General features: G+C 42.9%; 2 protein-coding genes across 2 annotated transcripts in view; one reads left to right on the forward strand and one right to left on the reverse strand.

The window, feature by feature from the left end:
* The first annotated feature begins 57 nt into the window (after positions 1–57).
* LOC124037795 (methylcrotonoyl-CoA carboxylase subunit alpha, mitochondrial-like) lies at positions 58–19,159 on the forward strand. The gene is made up of 19 exons (XM_046352867.1): positions 58–371; positions 1,041–1,084; positions 2,752–2,891; positions 2,977–3,072; positions 3,415–3,536; positions 3,657–3,804; positions 3,904–4,025; positions 4,118–4,229; positions 7,007–7,088; positions 7,261–7,388; positions 8,443–8,626; positions 8,733–8,842; positions 8,930–9,146; positions 15,049–15,135; positions 16,985–17,034; positions 17,131–17,268; positions 17,521–17,625; positions 17,975–18,046; positions 18,189–19,159. Exons 1-19 carry the CDS (start codon positions 319–321, stop codon positions 18,303–18,305), a joined length of 2,127 nt encoding a protein of 708 aa, XP_046208823.1. The 5' UTR covers positions 58–318; the 3' UTR covers positions 18,306–19,159.
* Positions 19,160–19,273: 114 nt separating this feature from the next.
* Positions 19,274–23,112, reverse strand: part of LOC124037794 (phospholipid-transporting ATPase IF-like) — a 74,249-nt gene continuing 70,410 nt past the window's right edge. Inside the window, exon 30 of the mRNA XM_046352865.1 lies at positions 19,274–20,642. Within this exon, the coding sequence (XP_046208821.1) occupies positions 20,561–20,642 (82 nt within the window). The 3' untranslated portion in view covers positions 19,274–20,560. The remainder of the gene's footprint in view (positions 20,643–23,112) is intronic.

Below are 23,112 nucleotides of genomic sequence, written 5' to 3' on the forward strand. Positions count from 1 at the left end.
GACCCCACCTCCGTCTCGACTTTTTCTATTGGTTGATCATCTTACGGGTACCCAAGAGAGACAGTCTTAGCAAATGGAACTTCATTTTTGACATCACTCTGCATTTATTGTTATTTTCACCAAACTAGAGCATGTTTTAGTTTTATAATTTCATAGAATAGCAGTCCCACCGATCAACTCTAGTTAATACTTATTATAAAATGCAGTATCGTAACTAGCTAAGGCTTAATTGGTAAATCAAAACAATCGATTTCATAAAGACAAACGCTTATCATTTCCTCATTCGGCTGCTACTGGACAGTTTGTTAGACAGCAGACATGTTTGCTGTCCTGAAAGTTCAAACCCTACAGGGTCTAAGAATATTTCAACAGTAAGTCGATAATGCTTGTCGTATGTTATGTTTACTATTTACTGCAAGTCATCTATTCAAAATAAATGAACTGCTAAGAAGAAAAGAAAAACGTTTATAGCTTTTTGTCTAGGCGGTTGGCTAGCTGGCTAACGTCGCTAGACAGCAAGTCGAACGTGCATCAGAATATTGTAGTTATCATCTTAGTGTTAAACAAGTAACGTTAATATTATATAGCCAAAACGACTAAGTCACTATCTTGTGTCGTGTATTTCAACATAACTAACGTAGTTAACATAATTAATTTTTAATATGCACCGATTTTGTGCAAGGTTAAATAAAGGTAACTAACTTAGCATAACAGCTAACAAACCAGCTAGCTAAACAATTTGAATGGTGAAATGTTTTGTTTCCAAAGCAATGGGCAGTTAAGTTAATGCATATATATCAGCTAGCTAGCTAGCTAGTTAGATAATAGTCATTATCTTTGAGCAACGGTCATTATGCATTCGAGTATTAGCCAGCAGTGAAGGCAGCCACCTGCACTGTGGTACATGGTACAATTAGCATGTATGCCCTTGAAAGCCATTCATTTATGTAAACGGCTGAAACTACTGTAGGTGCTCTCTTGACATGACCTGTCCAACCAAGGTCTGTGTCCTGCAATGACCTGTGATTGTCTCATCTTAGGAAATGTATATGGACCAAAGGATCAGTACGGTTTTCCTCAGTTGGTAAGTAACATGGGACAATAATATTCACAGAAGTGCTGACATTAATATGGTCTCTTTTTCAAGTTATTACTCTCCTTCGAGATTGAACTGCAGAGGAAGCATTGTAAACTTAGCAAAAAAAGAAAACGTCCTCTCACTGTCAACTGTGTTTATTTTCAGCAAACTTAACGTGTAAATATTTGTATGGAATTAACAAGATTCAACAATTGAGACATAAACAGACATGTGACTAACAGAAATGGAATAATGTGTCCCTGAACAAAGAGGAGGGGGGGATCAAAAGTAACAGTCAGTATCTGGTGTGGCCACCAGCTGCATTAAGTACTGCAGTGCATCTCACGGACTGCACCAGATTTGCCAGTTCTTGCTGTGAGATGTTACCCCACTCTTTCAACAAGGCACCTGGACATTTCTGGGGGGAATGGCCCTAGCCTTCACCCTCCGATCCAACAGGTCCCAGACGTGGTCAATGGGATTGAGATCCGGGCTCTTCACTGGCCATGGCAGAACACTGACATTCCTGTCTTGCAGGAAATCACGCACAGAACGAGCAGTATGGCTGGTGGCATTGTCATGCTGCAGGGTCATGTCAGGATGAGCCTGAAGGAAGGGTACCACATGAGGGAGGAGGATGTCTTCCCTGTAGCGCACAGTGTTGAGATTGCCTGCTATGACAACAAGCTCAGTCCGATGATGCTGTGACACACCATCCCAAACCATGACGGACCATCCACCTCCAAATCGATCCCGCTCCAGAGTACAGGCCTCTGTGTAACGCTCATTCCTTCGACGATAAATGCAAATCCGACCATCACCCCTGGTGAGACAAAACCGTGACTCGTCAGTGAAAAGCACTTTTTGCCAGTCCTGTCGACGGTGAATTTGTGCCCAGCGATGGTGAGTTTGCGCCCATAGGCGACGTTGTTGCCGGTGATGTCTGGTGAGGACCTCCCTTACAACAGGCCTACGAGCAATCTGTCCAGCCTCTCTCTGTCCAGCCTCTCTCTGTCCAGCCTCTCTTTGTCTATTGCAGACAGTCTGAGAACTGATGGAGGGATTGTGCGTTCCTAGTGTAACTCGGGCAGTTGTTGTTGCCATCCTGTAACTGTCCCGCAGGTGTGGCATTTGGATGTACCGATCCTGTGCAGGTGTTGTTACACGTGGTCTGCCACTGTGAGGACGATCAGCTGTTTGTCCTGTCTCCCTGTAGCACTGTCTTGGGCATCTCACAGTATGGACATTGCCATTTATTGCCCTGGCCATATCTGCAGTCCTCATGCCTCCTTGCAGCATGCCTAAGGCACGTTTGCGCAGATGGGTAGGGACCCTTGGGATCTTTGTTTTAGGTGTTTTGTCAGTAGAAAGGCCTCTTTAGTGTCCTAAGTTTTCATAACTGTGACCTTAATTGCCTACCGTCTGTAAGCTGTTAGTGTCTTAATGACTGTTCACAGGTGCATGTTCATTAATTGTTTATGGTTCATTGAACAAGCATGGGAAACAGTGTTTAAACCCTTTACAATGAAGATCTGTGAAGTTATTTGGATTTTTACTAATTCTCTTTGAAAGACGAGGTCCTGAAAAAGAGATGTTTCTTTTTTTTTGCTGAGTTTAATTTACTAAATTGGTACGTGTTACATCACTCATAGATCAGGTCTCTTTTCCTTTAGGGCAAGGCAGGATAGAGAAAGTACTCATTGCCAACAGAGGAGAGATTGCCTGCCGTGTGATGCGAACAGCGAAGAAGATGGGTGTGCGTTCTGTGGCAGTATACAGTGATGCAGACCGTCATTCCATGCATGTGGCCATGGTATGTCAAGGCTGTCAACTTTGACCCCTCGGTGTTATGTTTGTAGATGCAACTGTATTGATGAGTTTTCTCTCATATTCCTTAGGCAGATGAGGCCTATAACATTGGGCCAGCTGCATCCCAGCAGAGTTACTTGTCAATGGAGAAAGTCTTGGAGGTTGCCAAGAGATCTGGATCACATGTATGTCAAGTGCAGTATTGTATTTGTAGTATTTTTTTTAAATTCTAATTTATGACAATCCACTGTTTCTCAAAGTCACCATACCAGCTTTTTCAAAGTCACCATACCAGCTTTTTCAAAGTCACCATACCAGCTTTTTCAAAGTCACCATACCAGCTTTTTCAAAGTCACCATACCAGCTTTTTCAAAGTCACCATACCAGCTTTTTCAAAGTCACCATACCAGCTTTTTCAAAGTCACCATACCAGCTTTTTCAAAGTCACCATACCAGCTTTTTCAAAGTCACCATACCAGCTATCACTGAAGAATAAGTTAATGTTTGTAATTGTGTTTTTGTTATAGGCTGTCCATCCGGGATATGGCTTCCTGTCAGAGAACACAGAGTTTGCTGAGGCGTGCAAACAGGAGGGTATCATTTTCATTGGTCCTCCATCATCTGCCATCAGAGACATGGGTATCAAAAGGTATAGTTAAATGACTCCTCTCTTTTCAAGTCACTTTTCAGTTTTGTTTGTTGTAAGTCTGATCTGAATAAGGGTTATTAAAAAGTTAAATCTTAAATCTACTCCTTTTCTTTATCCTAGTACATCAAAATACATTATGTCAGCTGCGGGTGTTCCTATCATCGAGGGTTACCACGGAGATGACCAATCAGATGAGAAGCTCCAAGCTGAGGCTGTCAGGATCGGCTACCCAGTGATGATAAAGGCTGTGCGTGGCGGGGGTGGTAAAGTAAGTAAGATATCAATGTCCAAACCAAAATGATTGTTTCATGGAATGATAGTGTGGTTGGTATTTCAAGGCTCCTATGGTTCTGATTGGTTTATCTAGGGAATGCGCATTTCACACACCGCTGAAGATTTCCATGAGCAGCTTGAGTCTGCGAGAAGAGAGGCTCGCAAGTCCTTCAACGATGACGTCATGCTAGTGGAGAAATTTGTAGAAGACCCCAGGTATGTAGAAGACGCTGTATATCTATTTGTTTTGGAGATTCAGACAGTACCCTTGTTTAGATGTTGTGTGACCAGATTCCTTCCCTGACCAGACATGTGGAGGTCCAGGTCTTTGGGGACCAGCATGGAAATGCTGTCTACCTGTTTGAGAGGGACTGCAGCGTGCAGAGAAGGCACCAGAAGATCATTGAGGAAGCGCCAGGGGTAAGTGCAGGGTACCGGACTCCGCCCAGTACCCTGCCCTGAACTTTAGTCACTGTTACTAGCCGGCTACCACCCGGTAATCTGCCTTACACCTTAGACTGCTTCAACACTGGTATTTTTGTTACATACCCATTTAATACTGTATTATAGTCAAAGTTAAATCTTATATAACTACTGCAGTACACACCTTTTCTATTAATATACTGTCCACAATGTCTATACACACACCATCATATATACATATACACTGAGTGTACAAAACATTAGGAACACCTTGCTAATATTGCCCTCGGAACAGCCCCAATTTGTCGGGGCATGGACGCTACAAGGTGTTGAAAGTGTTCCACAGGGATTCTGGCCCATGTTGACTCCAATGCTTCTAACAGTTGTGTCAAGTTGGCTGGATGTTCTTTGGGTGGTGGACCATTCTTGATACACACGGGAATCTGATGATCATGAAAAACACACTCAAACTGCCAAACTGGTGCGCCTAGCACGTACAGTACTACCATACCCTTTTCAAAGGCACTTAAATATTTTGTCTTGCCCATTCACCCTCTGAACGCACGTATACACAATCCATGTCTCAAAAATCCATGTTTAACCTGACACCTCCCCTTCATCTACACTGATTGAAGTGGATTTAACAGGTGAGGGATCATAGCTTTCACCTGGGTTCACCTGGCCAGTCTGCCATGGAGAGAGCACTCGGTGTATATTCTTATTCCGGACACTGACACTGCTCATTCTAGAGGTCGACCGATTATTATTTTTCAACGCCGATACCGATTATTGGAGGGCAAAAAAAGCACAGCGTTAATCGGCAGATTTTTAAAATGTATTTGTAATAACGACAATTACAACAATACTGAATGAACACATTTAACTTAATATAATACATCAATAACATCAATAAAATCAATTTAGCCTCAAAAAAGAAAGTGTTGCAGAAGAAAGTAAAAGTGTAATGTGCCATGTAAGAAAGCTAACGTTTAAGTTTCTTGCTCAGAACATGAGAACATATGAGAGCTGGTGGTTCCTTTTAACATGAGTCTTCAATATTCCCAGGTAAGAAGTTTTAGGTTGTAGTTATTATTAGGACTATTTCTCTCTATACCATTTGTATTTCATATACCTTTGACGATTGGATGTTCTTATAGGCACTTTAGTATTGCCAGTGTAACAGTACAGTTTCCGTACCTCTCCTCGCTCCTGCCTGGGCTCGAACCAGGAACACAACTACAACAGCCACCTTCGAAACAGCGTTACCAATGCTGAGCAAGGGGAACAACTACTCCAAGTCTCAGAGCGAGTGACGTTTGAAACGCTATCAGTGCGCACCTCGCTAACTAGCTAGCCATTTCACATCACATCGTTACACTCGTCTATTCTCGAGAGTTAATAGGCTTGAAGTCATAAAACAGCAGAGCTGCTGGCAAAACACACGAAAGTGCTGTTTAAATGGATGCTTATGAGCCTCCTGGTGCCTACCATTGCTCAGTCAGACTGCTCTATCAAATCATAGACTTAATTATAACATAATAACACAAAGAAATGCGAGCCGTAGGTCATTAATATGGTCGAATCCGGAAACTATCATCTCGAAAACACGATGTTTATTTTTTCAGTGAAATACGGAACCGTTCCGTATTTTATCTAACGGGTGGCATCCCTAAGTCTAAATATTCCTGTTACATTGCACAACCTTCAATGTTATGTCATGATTAACATTCTGGCAAATTATTTTGCAATGAGCCAGGTGTCCCAAACTGTTGTTCTTTTAGCTAAATATGCAGGTTTAAAAATATATACTTCTGTGTATTGATGTTAAGAAAGGCATTGGTGTTTATGGTTAGGTACACGTTGGAGCAACGACAGTCCTTTTTCGCAAATGCGCACTGCATCGATTATATGCAACGCAGGACACGCTAGATAAACTAGTAATATCATCAACCATGTGTAGTTATAACTAGTGATTATGATTAAGTTTAATGCTAGCAAGCAACTTACCTTTGCTTCTTAATGCATTCGTGTAACAGGCGGGCTCCTCGTGAGGCAGGTGGTTAGAGCATTGGACTAGTTAACTGTAAGGTTGCAAGATTGAATCCCTGAGCTGACAAGGTAAAAATCTGTCGTTCTGCCCCTGAACAAGGCAGTTAACCCACCGTTCCTAGGCCGTCATTGAAAATAAGAATGTGTTCTTAACTGACATGCCTAGTTAAATAAAGATTAAGTAAAGGTGTAAAAAATTACCAATTTCCGATTGTTATGAAAACTTGAAATTGGCCCTAATTAATCGGCCATTCCGATTAATCGGGCGACCTCTAGCTCATTCTCATATTTCTATATTCCTTTTTGGATTTGTGTATTGTTAGGTATTACTGCACTGTTGGAGCTAGAATCATAAGCATTTTATTTATTTAACTAGGTAAGTTTGTTAAGAAAAAAATATTCTTTACAATGAGGGCCTACCAAGGAACAGTGGGTTAACTGCCTTGTTACCGTGTCAGCTCGGGATGCGATCTAGCAACCTTTCTGTGACTGGCCCAATGCTCTAACCACTAGGCTAGCTGCATTTCACTAGACCCGCGATAACGTCAGCAAAATATGTACATGCAACCAATAACATTAGATTTTTGCTCTCAGCTCTAAAGTAACATGTCTTGGTTTCCTGTGTAAATGCTGAATAGGAAACTTGACTGCACTGTGGTTTGCACAACCTAGGCCATGCGAGTGTGTAATTATTTTTTGTTTGTGTTTGCACCTGTGCTTTGTAGCCTGGTATAAGCGAGGAGGTGAGGTGGAAACTGGGAGAGGCAGCGGTGAGAGCAGCCAAAGCCGTCAACTATGTGGGAGCAGGTGGGCAGAGAATGGACCTCAAACATTGTTGCTTTGAACACTCACTCACTAGAGGGTTATGAAAACATTATTTGTTGTTGTAATGTTTTAAATAGATGCTTTCCCATCCTTTGGACTACCCTGTGCACCGGTGTGACAACCACATTTACAGTATGTCCCTGATTCTATGCAGGCACTGTGGAGTTCATCATGGATGCACAGCACAACTTCTACTTCATGGAGATGAACACACGTCTGCAGGTGGAGCACCCTGTGTCTGAGATGATCACTGGAACTGACCTGGTGGAGTGGCAGCTCAGGGTAAGATGGAAAGAGGGATGCCTTCAGAAAGAGGAGGTTGGGGACATCGACGTGTTGGTGTACAAAACATGCATAACACCTGCTCTTTCCATGACACAGACTGACCAGGTGAAAGCCATGATCCCTTATTGATGTCACTTGTTAAATCCACTTCACTCAGTGTTGATGAAGGGGAGGAGAGATTATGGATTTTAATCTGCATAAAGATTAAATGAACAATTTGTTAAAGCTCCACCCTGATGTAGGGCTCCACGATATAGACAGAAAATCTTATAGCAATCTTTTTTATTTTCGATTTGTGATCTAGATCAAACCACTTGGGTGAATTGTTGGAATCATAGTAATATAATTATTTACACTGAATGTACAAAACAGTAACAACACATGATGTAGCCTGGCCACCACTGTAAGTATTCAGAGGTACAGTAGATAATTAATAACATGGGCTTTCTCTCTGAGGTTACGCAGCACAGCGGTAGTGATAGCTAGCCACAAGATTACCAAATTAGATTACAGAGCAGTAATGCTATCACACAGCAGTCCTAAAGATAAGCTAACCATCAATGAGATAATTCACCCCAGCCATTACCAAATGTTCATAAAATGCAAACGAATATTTTGTCCTCAGAACAGCCTCAATTTGCCGGGGCATGGACTCTACAATGTGTCAAAAGCATTCCACGGGGATACTGGCATAAGTCTTCAAAAATCCTTCTTTAACCTGTCTCCTCCCTTGAAGTGGATTTAACGAGTGACATCAATAAGGGATCATAGCTTTCACCTGGTCAGTCTGTCATGGAAAGAGCAAGTGTTCTTACTCAGTGTATTTTAAAAATCTAAGTGGAAAGCAGCATCGTTCCTCTTTTGGATCAATCTGTTGACTGCATTTGACCTAACAGAACAGCATGCAAATGTATAGTGAATCTAACTGCGAGGAGGAGGAACTGTGTTGCTTGAGTGACATGGCGTGTGTGTGTGTGTGTGTGTGGGGGGGGACAGCCACAACAGGAGAGAGACGACAAACCGAGTCAACTATAAACTATTTGGCTCTCAGGTGGCTGCAGGTGAGAGGCTGCCCCTCCTGCAGGACGAGATCGAACTGGTGGGCCATTCATTTGAGGCCAGGATATACGCTGAGGACCCCAACAATGACTTCCTCCCTGGGGCAGGACCCCTCCTTCATCTGTCTACACCCCCGGCAGACGAATACACACGCATTGAGACGGGCGTCAGGCAAGGTACAGTACACCCAGCTTACCTGTAACTACTTACACCTATTTTACACTAGACTGTCAAACAGAACTCTTAACCACATAGTGATGATGTACCTGTCTGTGTTCTCAGGAGATGAAGTGTCAGCCCACTATGACCCCATGATCGCTAAACTGGTGGTGTGGGGAGAAGACCGATCTGCTGCTCTGAAGAAGCTCAGATACTGTCTCCGCCAGTACAACGTAAGAGCATTATACACACACTGGACACATCCCAATTCTGTTTCTGTCAGAGACATTTGATTGACCTTTGACCACTGATCCCGGCAGATTGTAGGACTCAACACCAACATTGACTTCTTGCTGAATCTGTCTGGGCATCCAGAGTTTGAGGCGGGGAATGTGACCACCAGCTTCATCCCCCAGCACTATGAGCAGCTGTTCCCTAAACCCATCCCTCCCTCCAGGGCCACACTGTGTCAGGCTGCCCTGGGCCTGCTCCTCAGAGAGAGGGCCAGCACTCAGACCTTCAGAGACAAGTCCAACGGTGAGGAACAACAACAGGCCTGTCTACAGGTCACTGAGAACTACACTACATGACCAAAAGTATGTGGTCAAACATCTCATTCCAAAATCATGGCCATTAATATGGAGTTGATCTCCCCCTTTGCTGCTATAACAGCATCCACTCTTCTGGGAAGGCTTCCCATTAGATGTTGGAACATTGCTGCGGGGGACTTGCTGCTTTTCTGTCACAAGCATTTGTGAGGTCGGGCACTGATGTTGGGCGAATAGGCCTGGCTCAGAGTCGGCGTTCCAATTCATCAAAGGTTTTTGATGGGGTTGAGGTCAGGGCTCTGTGCAGGCCAGTCAAGTTCTTCCACACCGATATTGATAAACCATTTCTGTATGGTCTTCACTTTGTGCACAGGGTCAATGTCATGCTGAAACAGGAAACAGTTGGAAGCACAAAATCGTCTAGAATGTCATTGTATACTGTAGCGTTAAGATTTCCCTTCATTGGAACTAAGGTGCCTAGCCCAAGCCATGAAAAACAGCCCCAGACCATTATTCCTCCTCCAAACTTTACAGTTGGCACTATGTATTGGGGCAGGGTAGCCTAGTGGTTAGAGAGTTGGACTAGTAACCGGAAGGTTGCAAGTTCAAATCCCCGAGCTGACAAAGTACAAATCTGTCGTTCTGCCCCTGAACAGGCAGTTAACCCACTGTTCCTAGGCAGTCATTGAAAATAAGAATTTGCTCTTAACTGACTTGCCTAGTTAAATAAAGGTTAAAAAAACAACATATTTTTAAAAAGGTGGCATTCTCCTGGCATCCGCAAAACCCAGATTTGTCAGTCAGAATGCCAGATGGTGAAGCGTGATTCAAAAAAACATGTTTCCACTGCTCTGGAGTCCAATAGCGGCAAGCTTTACACCACTCCAGCCGACGCTTGGCATTGCGTATGGTGATCTTAAGCTTGTGTGCAGCTGCTCGGCCATGGAAACCCATTTCATGAAGCTCCCGACAAACAGTTATTGTGCTAACGTTGCTCCCGGAGTCAGTTTGGAACTCGATAGTGGGTGTTGCAACCGAGGACAGACAATTTTTACGTGCTTCAGCACTTGGCGGTCCCATTTTGTGAGCTTGTGTGGCCTACCACTTTGTGGCTGTGCCGTTGTTGCTCCTAGACGTTTACACTTCACAATAACAGCACTTACAGTTGACCGGAGTTGTACAGTTTGACAAACTGACTTGTTGGAAAGGTTGCATCCTATGACAGTGCCACGTTGAATGTCACCGAGCTCTTCAGTAAGGTCATTCTACTGCAAATGTTTGTCTATGGAGATGTTATACACCTGTCAGCAACAGGTGTGGCTGAAATAGCTGAATCCACTAATTTGAAGGGTTGTCCACATACTTTTGCATAGTGTGTGCTTGCATACATATATCCATACAGTTGAAGTCGGACATTTACATACACCTTAGCCAAATACATTTAAACTCTGTTTTTCACAATTCCTGACATTTAATCCTAGTAAATTCCCTGTCTTAGGTCAGTTAAGATCACCACTTCATTTTAAGAATGTGATATCTCAGAACAATAGAGTGATTTATTTCAGCTTTTATTTCTTTCATCACATTCCCAGTGGGTCAGAAGTTTAAATGCATTCAATTAGTATTTAGTAGCATTGCCTTTAAATTGTTTAACTTGGGTCCAACGTTTCGTGTAGCCTTCCACAAGCTTCCTACAATAAGTTGGGTGAATTTTGGCCCATTCCTCCTGACAGAGCTGGTGTAATTGAGTCCGGTTTGTAGGCCTCCTTGCTCGCACACACTTTTTCAGTTCTGCCCACAAATTTTCAATAGGAATGAGGTCAGGGCTTTGTGATGGCCACTCCAATACCTTGACTTTGTTGTCCTTAAGCCATTTTGCCAAAACTTTGGAAGTCTGCTTGGAGTCATTGTCCATTTGGAAGACCTATTTGCGACTAAGCTTTAACTTCCTGCCTGTCTTGAGATGTTGCTTATATCCACATAATTTCCTTTCTTCACGATGCCATCTATTTTGTGAAGTGCACCCGTCCCGCCTGCAGCTTAGCACCCCCACAAAATGATGCTGCCAACCCTGTGCTTCATGGTTGGGATGGTGTTCTTTGACTTGCAAGCCTCCCCCTTTTTCCTCTAAACATAACGATGGTCATTATGGCCAAACAGTTTTAAAAAAATTCATCAGACCAGAGGACATTTCTCCAAAAGTACGATCTCGGTCCCAATGTGCAGTTGCAAATCGTAGTCTGGCTTTTTTAATGGCAGTTTTGGAGCAGTGGCTTCTTCCTTGCTGAGCGACCTTTCAGGTTATGTCGATATAGGACTCGTCTTACTGTGGATATAGATACTTTTGTACCTGTTTCCTCCAGCATCTTCACAAGGTCCTTTGCTGCTATTCTGGGATTGATTGGCACTTTTCACACCAAAGTACGTTCATCTTTAGGAAACAGAATGCGCCTCCTTCCTGAGCGGTATGACTGCTGCGTGGTCCCATGGTGTTTATACTTGCATACTATTGTTTGTACAGATGAACATGGTACCTTCAGGCATTTGGAAATTGCTCCCAAGGATGAACCAGACTTGGAGGTCTACAATTTATTTTGAGGTCTTGGCTGATGTCTTTTGATTTTCCCATGATGTCAAGCAAAGAGGCACTGAGTTGGAAGGTAGGCCCTTGAAATACATCCAGAGGTACACCTCCTATTGAATAAAATGTCAATTAGCCTATCAGAAGCTTCTAAAGCCATGACAATTTTCTGTAATTTCCCAAGCTGTTTAAAGGCACAGTCAACTTAGTGTATGTAAACTTCTGACCCACTGGAATTGTGATACAATGAAATAATCTGTCTGTTAACAATTGTTGGAAAAATGACTTGTCATGCACGAAGTAGATGTCCTAACAGACTTGCCAAAACTATAGTTTGTGGAGTGGTTGAAAAACAAGTTTTAATGACTACAACCTAAGTGTATATAAACTTCCAACTGTACGTCCTACAGTACCAGTCAAAATTTTAGACACATCTACTCATTCAAGGGTTTTTCTTTATTTTTTAAAACTATTTTCTACATTGAAGAATAGTGAAGACATCAAAGCTATTAAATGACACACATGGAATCATGTAGTAACCAATAGTGTTAAACAAATCAAAATATATTTGAGATTCTTCAAAGTAGCCACCCTTTGCCTTGATGACAGCTTGGCACAATCTTGGCATTCTCTCAACCAGCTTCATGAGGTAGTCACCTGGATTGCATTTCAATGAACAGGTGTGTCTTATTGAATTTCTTTCCTTAATGTGCTTGAGGCAATCAGTTCTCTTGTGACAAAGTTTGAGTGGTATATAGAAGATGGCCCTATTTGGTAAAACACCAAGTCCATATTATGGCAAGAACAGCTCAAATAAGCAAAGAGAGAATTTCAAGAACGTTTAATGTTTCTTCAAGTGCACTTTCAAAAACCATACCATTAAGCGCTATGATGAAACTGGCTCTCATGAGGACCGCCAATGGAAAGGAAGACCCATCGTTACCTCTGCTGCAGAGGATACGTTCATTAGAGTTACCAGCCTCAGAAATATCAGCCCAAATAAATGTTTCAGAGTTCAAGTAACAGACACATCATCAACTGTTCAGAGGAGATTGTGTCAATCAGGCCTTCTTGGTCAAATTGCTGCAAAGAAACCACTTCTAAAGGACACAAATAATAATAAGAGGAGACTTTCTTTGGCCAAGAAACATGAGCAATGGACATTAGACTAAGTCGCTCTGGATAAGAGCGTCTACTAAATGACTTGAATGTAAATGTAGAACTCTGTCCAACTTTGAGATTTTTGGTTCCAACCGCCGTGTCTTTGTGAGACAGAGTAGGTGAACGGATGATCTCCGCATGTTCATGAGGGGATGGCTGCCGTCTTATCGGCTTTTAACCAACTATGCTATTTTTTTAAATATTTATTTTGTACAAAACAAGTTAAACAATGCATAATGTTGCTGCTACTGTCTCATCACTAAAAATAGCTTCTGGACATCAGAATTGTGATTAGACTGAGTTTTTCTTCTATGAGTTGGATGGGAGGGATATACTACAGACACCTGACCAGCCCAGATCGCCTTCATTCACTGGAGAAGGAAACAGATTTTGTGTAAAAAGATCAGGGTGCCTTGTGAGGATCAAGTGACAAGTGGCTAATTTGCCTTTGCCTTCCATCCTGCTAGTTAACATTTTGCATGACGCACCAGCAATTTGCATACCACACCAACAGATCCACAGATGATGCAATCTCTATTGCACTCCACACTGCACTTTCACACCTGGATAAAAGGAACACCTATGTGCGAATGCTATTCATTGACTCTAACTCGGGGTTCAACACCATAGTGCCCTCAAAGCTCATCACTAAGCTAAGGACCCTGGGACTAAACACCTCCCTTTTCAACTGGATCCTGGACTTCCTGACGGGGCCGTCCCCAGGTGGTAAGGGTAGGTATCAACACATCCGCCAGGCTGATCCTCAACACGGGGGCCCCTCAGGGTTGCGTGCTCAGTTCCCTCCTGTACTCCCAGTTTACTCATGACTGCACAACTCCAGCACCATTAAGTTTACTGATGACCCAACAGTGCTAGGCCTGATCACCAACAACGATGAAACGGTCAATAGGGAGGAAGTCCGAGACCTGACCGTGTAGTACCAGGACAACAATCTCTCCCTCAACGTGATCAAGACAAAGGGGATGACTGTGAACTACAGAGAAAGGAGGAATGAGAACGCCCCCATTCTCATCGACGGGGCTGCAGTGGAACAGGTTGAGAGCTTCAGGTTCTTTGACGTTCACATCATCGACAAACTAACATGGTCCAAGACAGTCATGAAGAGGGCACGACAAAACCTATTCCCCCTCAGGAGACTGAAAAGATTTGGCATGGGTCCTCAGATCCTCAAAAGATTTTACAGCTGCACCATCTAGAGCATCCTGACTGGTTGCATCACTGCCTGTTATGGCAAATGCTCGGCCTCCAACTGCAAGGCACTAAAGAGGGTAGTGTGTACGGCCCAGTACATCACTGGGGCCAAGCTTCCTGCCATCCAGGACCTCTATACCAGGACCTCTATAAAATTGTCAGACTCAAGCCACCCTTGTCATAGACTGTTCTCTCTGCTACCGCACGGCAAGCGGTACCGGAGTGCCAAGTCTATGTCCAAGAGGCTTCTACACAGCTTCTACACCCAAGCCATAAGACTCGTGAACAGCTAATCAAATGGCTACCCAGACTATTTGCATTTCCCCCACCCTCTTCTACGCTGATGCTACTCTGTTATTATCTGTACATAGTCACTTTAATAACTACCTACATGTTACCTCAACTAACTGGTGCCCCTGCACATTGACTCTGTACCCGTACCCCCCGTGTATAGCCCCGCTATTTGTTATTTACTACTGCTCTTTAATTATTATCTTACTTTTTTTGTGGTTTATTCTTAACTGCATTGTTGGTTAAGGACTTGTAAGTAAGCATTTCACTAAGGTCTACACCTGTTGTATTCGGCGCATGTGACATAAAATTTGATTTGATGCGGGGTTCCCACCATGGAGTAGATGGTGTGATTGTGTGGGGGTGCTTTGCTGGTGACACTGTCTGACATTTTATTTAGAATTCAACCAGCATGGCTACCACAGCATTCTGCAGCGATCCGCCATTCCATCTGGTTTGTGCTTAGTGGGACTATCATTTGTTTTTCAACAGGACATTGACCCAACATACCTCCAGGCTGTGTAAGGGCTACATTTTGACCTAGAAGGCAGTAAATCTGCGACCATGTGCATGTGACTAATAAACTCTGAAGATTTATGCAACTGTTGGAAGAGATCCTAAATTCTGTTCTTTTCTCCCATCGCAGATCCCTTCTCTCCTTTTGCCTGCAGTAACGGCCGGAGGGTGAACATCCTATACAGTAGGAATATGACCCTCCAGCTGGGTGAAACTAGTGAGTCCGAACCTCCTTCACCAGGTCATAGACTGATTTTTTTGCAACATTATCATCATCAACAACTACTGTAGATTCAGCCGCGGGACATGTTTTTAAATAAATTCTTGAGCGGATGGTCGGGGGGCTGGATCAGAATTACAAATAAATTGTAGACTGCAAAATTGAACGCAAGACGCCCAAACAAATATATTTGACTAAAACATGATCATTTCTCAAACCTTGCTTACGATCATGTCTCTTTTATTATGTGTGACTACATGGGAACCTATTTACAAAATTAATCACTTAGAGCTGATTTCCTGGCATTTTTAGTCTTAGGCAAAATAAATAAATACATTCTCAGAACTTGGAGGGACAAATAAAACCACTCGCGGGCCAAATGTGGGGAACCCTGCAGTAGGCTATAGGCCCAATACATTCTCACCACATATTGGCTGTGCTTGAATTACCCTGCCAGTGCATTGTTGTTCAGACCATTTAAAAATATATTTCAAAATTTGATGTAGACAGTATGATAACACCGGTAATAGATCAGTTGTTGTATTACTTGTTAGGCACAGCTGAGTGAGCATGCATTTGATTTTACTGGGCTGATGGTGCCATCATCAGTCTCAGTGAAGGGAAAGCGCAGCAGACTGAGGGTCCGCCTCTCAATGTCCCTCCGCTCTCCCTTTTCTCTGCTGACACGGACCAAAAAGGGACACAGTCTTCCAGCTGATGGCGAAACTCGAGTTCGCACTATTACACAAAATCATGTTGTTACTCCTATGAACACAGAAAGTTCCTCTATTAAAAAAGACCCAAGCCACTAATAATAAAACAAACCTATCGATACATGTTCCTACTCATTCATTGCAGTGCTGGTTGTAGCAGGAAGAACGCGTATTTGATTCCTTATAAAAGTGTTGAATAAAAAGTGTTGCCAGTGCCGAGTAAACTTAAACCATGCAGTCACTCAAAACCAGCAGCTCTTTGACAGTCTCTCTCTAGTCATGGTTTTAAACGTTTTTAAATCTCGCAGTAGGCTTTCTTTTACGCCTGCTACGTTACTGCATACACGGTATTCTGAGCCATCCAACCAATTGGCCAGCGGAAGGCATATTGTGCACTTGATTTGCTCTCTGGGACCGCCAGAACGCAGAGTTGGTACCTTCAGACATGAAAATGGTTATAAATGGGAATACTTTGCCTACCCGGTGCACAGGGCAGCTGAATCGGGTGAACTTACTGCCAAGAATGCGAGTCAAATAAATTATAGTAACGCAAGGCTTTATCGTTGGGTTTTTTACAGAAATGTTTGCAGATCAACTAGGAATGCCTAGGTCGATCACGATCGACTAGTTGGTGACCACTGTCATAGAGAAAGCAGCCAGTAGAACCTGGTTTGATTGAAATGCTAAGTCAATCTTCATGTTGATGAGGAGCCCAAGTCTGTCCTGCTAGACCTTATTCTAATGACTGTTTTTAAATAATTAATGTGGTAATGACTGATTAGTGTCTGATTCCTCCCAGTCTATAAGCAAGCCCATCTCCTCACTATAGTTGAACTTTCAGCAGTCCATATGACATCATTAGTCACTCTCATCCTCATGTATCACTTTTGCTGAGAATATTTATTTTAATACAGAGAAAAGTACTTTAAGAGCTTTAAATCTGCTTTTTGTTTACTTGTCACATGAAATGTATAAGTCGTTTCCACTGAGGATAAGTTATTCATATTTTATGTCATACAAATAAATCTTTAGAATAGGACACATCATAGATTTGCCTTGTATAGAAAATGCATGAGTCTATTTATCAAGTGGCAGAGGAAAGACCACAACTTTTTTTTTTTTTTTTTCTGCAGAAGTGGAAGTAACGGTTACATACAATTCAGATGGGACTTATTCTATGGAGGTACATGTTCTGTGTGTGTTGTAAAAATTGCCATACATGTCTAAAGTTCTCTGTGGCACATGATTTACGACTGATGGGTCTTGTCCCCTTCATCAGATTGGAGGGGAAGTGTTCCAGGTGTCAGGGGAGGTGGAGACAGAGGGACAGACATCATTCCTGCACTGCTCTGTCAACGGGGTGAAGTCCCGGCCCAAACTGGTCATCCTTGATAACACAGTACACCTCTTCTCTATGGTGAGTCTCGCTCCACTACAGCAGGGTTTCTCAAACTCGGTCCTGGGGCCCACTGGAAGCATGTTTTGGTTTTTGCCCAAGCACTACACAGCTGATTCAAATAATCAAAACTTGATGACTTGGTTATTTGAATCGGCTGTGTAGGGCTAGGGCAAAAACCAAAACGTGCACCCAGATAGGGCCCCAGGACCCTGCTCTAGAACACTCACTTTCCTTCTCAGGTCTTCTAACCCATCCTCTTCTCCCCGTCAGGAGGGCAGCGCAGAGGTGAGCGTTCCAGTGCCCAAGTTCCTGGCTGGTGTGAGCACAGGAGCACAGGGAGGAGCTGTGGCACCCATGACCGGGACCATTGAGAAGGTAATACATTATGGATCTTTTTTCTTTCTTCTCACCACCATTATTTCTGTCTATAAAAGATGACCCAGCCACTCTGACAGATGATCTTGAATATGTTGATCTGGGATATGATTTCCTGCCAGATGGTCAGTAAGCACTCAGGCATTCTTATTCATGGGATATTAGCTCACTCAGCAGATTATTTAATCTGTACCTCCTATTGATGACATGGGGTGCATCGTTCAGACATGCCAATTGATGATAAATGTCAGTTGTGGAAAAACAGACATTGAGACTCCTGCCCTAACATTAACAGGGTCATTTTATAATCTATAGGTAAGGTTCTTAATTTAAACTCTTCTTCCTCTAGGTGCTGGTGAAGGCAGGTGACACTGTGCAAATGGGAGATGCCTTGATGGTGATGAATGCCATGAAAATGGAGGTGAGCTTGTCATTTCCTACACTGAGGAGTCCACTCCCAACCCACACACACTCGCTGACTGACTTTTCGAACCCCGTAGCCACTTACATTGTGCTGTAAATGAACTGTGGGTCCTCAGACTGTGTTCTCTCGCTCTCTGCAGCACACCATCCGAGCACCTAAAGCTGGAGTTATCAAGAAGGTGTTTTTCAAAGAGGGCTCCCAGGCCAACCGACACGCAGCCCTGGTTGAGTTTGAGGAAGCTGCTGAAGAGGAATAATCTCGTGTGAATATCCATGTGTGAACCTTCAGTTACTGTAGAAGTCATAGGAAAGAGGCATTTACTATAGGAATTGCAAACTGCTGTACCATCACTACAGGTCCATGTGGATCACATTGTACACAGTATGAGATGACAGAAAATTCCCTTTAACAATACTGGTATATTTGCTTTGGGTTATTTTATCAGATGGCTGTATGAAAGTAGACATCTGGCTTTTGTACTGTCCTCTGCAAAGTGCTCTTGTAGTCTGTTTCTCTATGTAGCGTGGTTCATGTAACTACTAAACCACTAGCTTTTTGGTGGGTGTTCTTGTTCTTCCTCTCCTTCAAACAGTTTTTTTCCTTCTAGCTTCACTATAGTCAGGTCCCATATGCTCTTGTCAAACCTAAGGAGTTTGAATGATGGCACAAATGGGTCTAGCACTCAGGCTACATCTCATGATTCACTCCAGGCTGTGAAATTCAAATAAGGGCTATTTGCTAACAGCCTCACCTCACAGGCCTACCACGTTGTGTTTAATGACCAGAATCTGGTTACTTTACAGTCCAATAGGTAATACCAGGGCAAAGATGGCCTGCCATCTGAATTCATATAACACTCATCTCTCATATCATGTGACATACAAAATAGATAGACCATCAAATAACCAAGAGAGAAGGGCCAGAGCACGTGTTTTTATAGGTGTTGTAATATGTCAGAGTTAGTGTTGAATCCCCGTAAGCACACACTCCTGTGGTGAGTTATGTCTACTAAACTGTGCGGTCATCCATTATTCACGTTGATTTGTAATTAGCTGAGGGTTGTCAAATTGTTTTTCTAAAAGATCATTTCAGATAAATTCTCTAAATGTCTCATTTTGTGGTTTTATAGAGGTATACTACTATGCTGGGCACAGTAGTGTGTGTGTGTGTGTATATTAGTTGCATACACGGTCTGCTGGAAAGGACAAAGGTTACATGCTTTTTAAAACATTTATTCCGTAAACATCAATGAAACCGTTTCACTGACAGATGAGTAACAGAACTCTTTTTAAATTAACACGATCAAGAGCTAGGAACATGAACAGCTGACTTCATTGTTCCTAGTGCAGATGCATCCTTATTGCCAATGAAAATGGAGAGTTCCGAAATAGATTTCAATATTCAAACACCTCTTGTTGACTGACCTATTGAGTGGCATGATTAGAAGCTCTTGGTGAATACTGGCTTGAGGCCAAATTTCACAATCTGAACTAATAGCTGCATATATAAAACTGACAAATGTAGCATACTAGTACAATAAGTATACTTCGGCAGAGTGACCAATGCTGACCTTGATAAATCATGCCAGATGTGCTTACAAATATTCGTAACGTGCAAAGAAAAAAAGCTCCACTGACTACTTGGACATTTCGGCGTCTCCCACTTCAAGCTGATGAAGTAACCGCTACAAATGGCAACCAAATAATTCCCACAATTTTATCTGAACTTGGCCATATTCAAATAAATCTGTGTGTGCAGATGGTGTGCACAAGTCACGTTCATAGATAGCAAGTTTAAAACGGTTGTCTCACTGACCCTCTCGACTCTGGCATTTCCGTTATTGTGGGCCAAAGGCCCCAAAAGATAGGATGCAGTTGAGTTAAGTCTGGTGATGGAAATAAATACACAAACAAACATGAAGTGGTTAATAGCATAGGGGGGAAAGACACACACACACAAAACAAAAACATGATTTCAATGGTAATTAGCAATGAAAGGAAAACAAGAACTGTAATATGTGCAAGCCATGTTATACGTTGACAGCTATTTAATATCTCGGAGCTATTATCATTCTCTTGACATTTCTGAACAAACGTACTACTAACAATCTGTGCAGAAAAGGCATATTTTAGGGACAGTTTTGAGACCTGACCATCCAACTGCTTTCACATTTTTCATACCTTGAAAAATCAGGTCATAAAATGGAGGATATGGCTATAATGAGGCCCACCTAATTTCCTCAGGAAAGATGGCAGACCTTCCACAGTCAGGTGAAGCAGCAACAACACTAACCTACAGGCGTAAAGAAGTAGACCATGTACTTTTTCACTCAAGTCTGACAAATTATTTCATATTTGTTACCATCTTATTCCCTTTTATTATTTACAGGAAGAGAACAGAGGCCCATGTAGCGTCTCTTGCAAAGCCTCATGTCATTGCTGGTCAGCCCTGGGCTGTGTGGTGAGTAGTTCCTCTCCGTGTGGCAAGGTGGCACTACTGCTCTCTGCTACCTTAGCAATGAGCGGCCTCCATGGGTGCGAACGTCAAAATGCTCCGATCGTTGGAATAGAAGGGGTCCGAGTCGCTCCATGATCTAAAAGCATCAACGACAGAGAGTGAGGGGTGTGGGAGGAGGACTAAGCTGAAAACCTGCCTCGAGTGCTTCAATCCAACTCGGACCTGCCTAAAATACCCTTTTATTTACTGTTGGATGTGACGTCCATCTTGCCATGGCATGGTACAGTAGGGTGATGGTACAGGAGTTGAGTGAAGACCTTATCTGTATTGATATGAGGAGGCCCTGCCTTGGACCTGAAACCCTGTCATTCTGCTCATCTTCTACTGGCTTCCTGGACTGTCACTAGACTCATTTCATGCCCTACACTTCAACCTACAGGGGTAGCAGCACAAGCAAACAGAGTTAAACTCAAAAGGAGGAGAGAATAGGGTGAGTACAGTGAGGGTTAGTAAAGGATGACAAATAGTCAACTTCCTTCTCTCAGTCACTATATGCATAACCAGGTATACTAAATACTTTCTTTGAATGATATGAAGCTCCAGGCCTTGGCTATACAATTATATGTGAACAATTTACACTACCTACTGCTAATAGGAAAATATCATATAATCAATATACCAAAGACATCTTAAATATGTGCATATTTATAGTAAAATACATATCTAGTATCAAAGAGCCCTTGAAAAGAGGGCTCAACTCCTTCAGGAAAGGCAAAAGGCCCCTCCCGATTTCAGTTTACAGGCTAACATTGCCACCAGGGGGCATAGTAGGGACTTGCCACATCACAACCATATTCAGACTCCCGTAGAATATACTATAAATCATCTTGTTCATCATTTTTTATCATCTTTGTATCACAAGTATTAACACCCTATACGTGCTATATGGATTATAAGACAAAGACAACCGTTTTAAGATCTTGTATGCACATGGTGCTGTATGACTTCAAAAATAGGTATTTCTTGATTAATGTGTATGTTGGTTTTAAATATTCAGTCATGACTCATCTCTTATTGTTAAAAACAGCAGTACTCCCACTTGATATCAAGCTATTAGTCAGTTGTCTATGGTGATCTATCAGAACAGAAAACCAGGCAAGCAGCAGAATATTAGATTGAATAGTGACGCCAAGGTGATATAACAGCTGCATATGAATAACGTAGACGGGGGAAGTTGAATATTATCTAGATTTTAGACAGAGCGGCAACGACGAGAGAGGTTCAGACGAAGTGCAGCAAAGCAGGAGTAACGCTATAGAAAAGGATCAGGACACACGTGAACACACAACGTCTGGTTACTCAGCATACATAACACCAAAAGGCAGCCCCATGCAACAAGACAGTTGTCTTCTCAAAAGCACCGAAGGTTTCAAAAACTTCACTTTATCAACTAAATAGCAAAAAGACTCCTATACTCATTTTGAGACTACGGTTTTCCAGTACATCTCTGTCAGGGAGTGTGGTCCCCGTGTTTCAGCTGAGGCACACCGACACCAAACACTGCAGCGTGTCAAAACACAAGCATCATTCAGTAACAGTACAGGGTACGGTAAAGTAGGGCTGATATGCTGCCATGCTGCCAGTCAGCGAGTGTGGCCGATGGTGGGGTCTCTCCCCCTGTGCACTGGCAGTATCCTAGCATTAAGGCCGGAACAAGTCTCAGTCTAACTGACTATTTTCTTAGAGTGCTTATCTCACCTCAGTGTTGAGAGAGTGAGGGTGTGAAGTAGATATGTGGGCAGACAAGGAAGGGGCTGAGAAAGCATTACACTGGCATCATGCTGTCATTGTCCATAGATACACACATACAGTATAACAAACTTTGGCAAGTCAGAGACCAAGAGTACAGTCGTGGAAAAAAGTTTTGAGAATGACACAAATATACATTTTCAAAGTCTGCTGCCTCAGTTTGTATGATGACAATTTGTAAATACTCCAGAATGTTATGAAGAGTGATCAGATGAATTTGCCCCTCTTTGCCATGCGAATTAACTGAATCCACAAAAATATTTCAGCCCTACCACAAAAGGACCAGCTGACATTATGTCAGTGATTCTCTCGTTAACACAGCTGTGAGCAACCGGGAGGCCCATGGGGTGACGCACAATTGGCCCAGGGTCGTCCGGGTTAGGGAGGGTTTGGCCGGCAGGGATATCCTAGTCTCGTCGCGCACTAGCGACACATGTGGCGGGCCGGGCGCAGTGCACGCTGACCAGGTCGCCAGGTGTACGGAAACACATTGGTGCGGCTGGCTTCCAGGTTGGATGTGCATTGTGTCAAGAAGCAGTGCGGCTTGGTTGGGTTGTGGAGGACGCATGGCTCTCGACCTTCGCCTCTCCAGAGTCCGTACATGAGTTGCAGCGATGAGACAAGACTAACTACTACCAATTGGATACAAAGAAATGGGGAGAAAAAAAGGGTTAAAAAAACAGGTGTGAGTGTTGACAAGGACAAGGCTGGAGATCACTCGGTCATGCTGATTGAGTTTGAATAACAGACTGGATGCTTCAAAAGGAGGGTGGTGCTTGGAATCATTGTTCTTCCTC

This window comes from Oncorhynchus gorbuscha, linkage group LG06 (assembly GCF_021184085.1).
Source record: "Oncorhynchus gorbuscha isolate QuinsamMale2020 ecotype Even-year linkage group LG06, OgorEven_v1.0, whole genome shotgun sequence".
Classification (NCBI taxonomy): domain Eukaryota; kingdom Metazoa; phylum Chordata; class Actinopteri; order Salmoniformes; family Salmonidae; genus Oncorhynchus; species Oncorhynchus gorbuscha.

What these genes read in the sequence shown, in the direction of transcription:
- LOC124037795 (XM_046352867.1), top strand. Translation starts at nt 319, where the DNA reads ATGTTTGCTGTCCTGAAAGTTCAAACCCTACAGGGTCTAAGAATATTT. An exon ending in TGACCGGGACCATTGAGAAG is followed by an intron (nt 17,626 to 17,974) that starts GTAATACATTAT and finishes TTCTTCCTCTAG; the next exon opens with GTGCTGGTGAAGGCAGGTGA. An exon ending in TGAATGCCATGAAAATGGAG is followed by an intron (nt 18,047 to 18,188) that starts GTGAGCTTGTCA and finishes CGCTCTCTGCAG; the next exon opens with CACACCATCCGAGCACCTAA.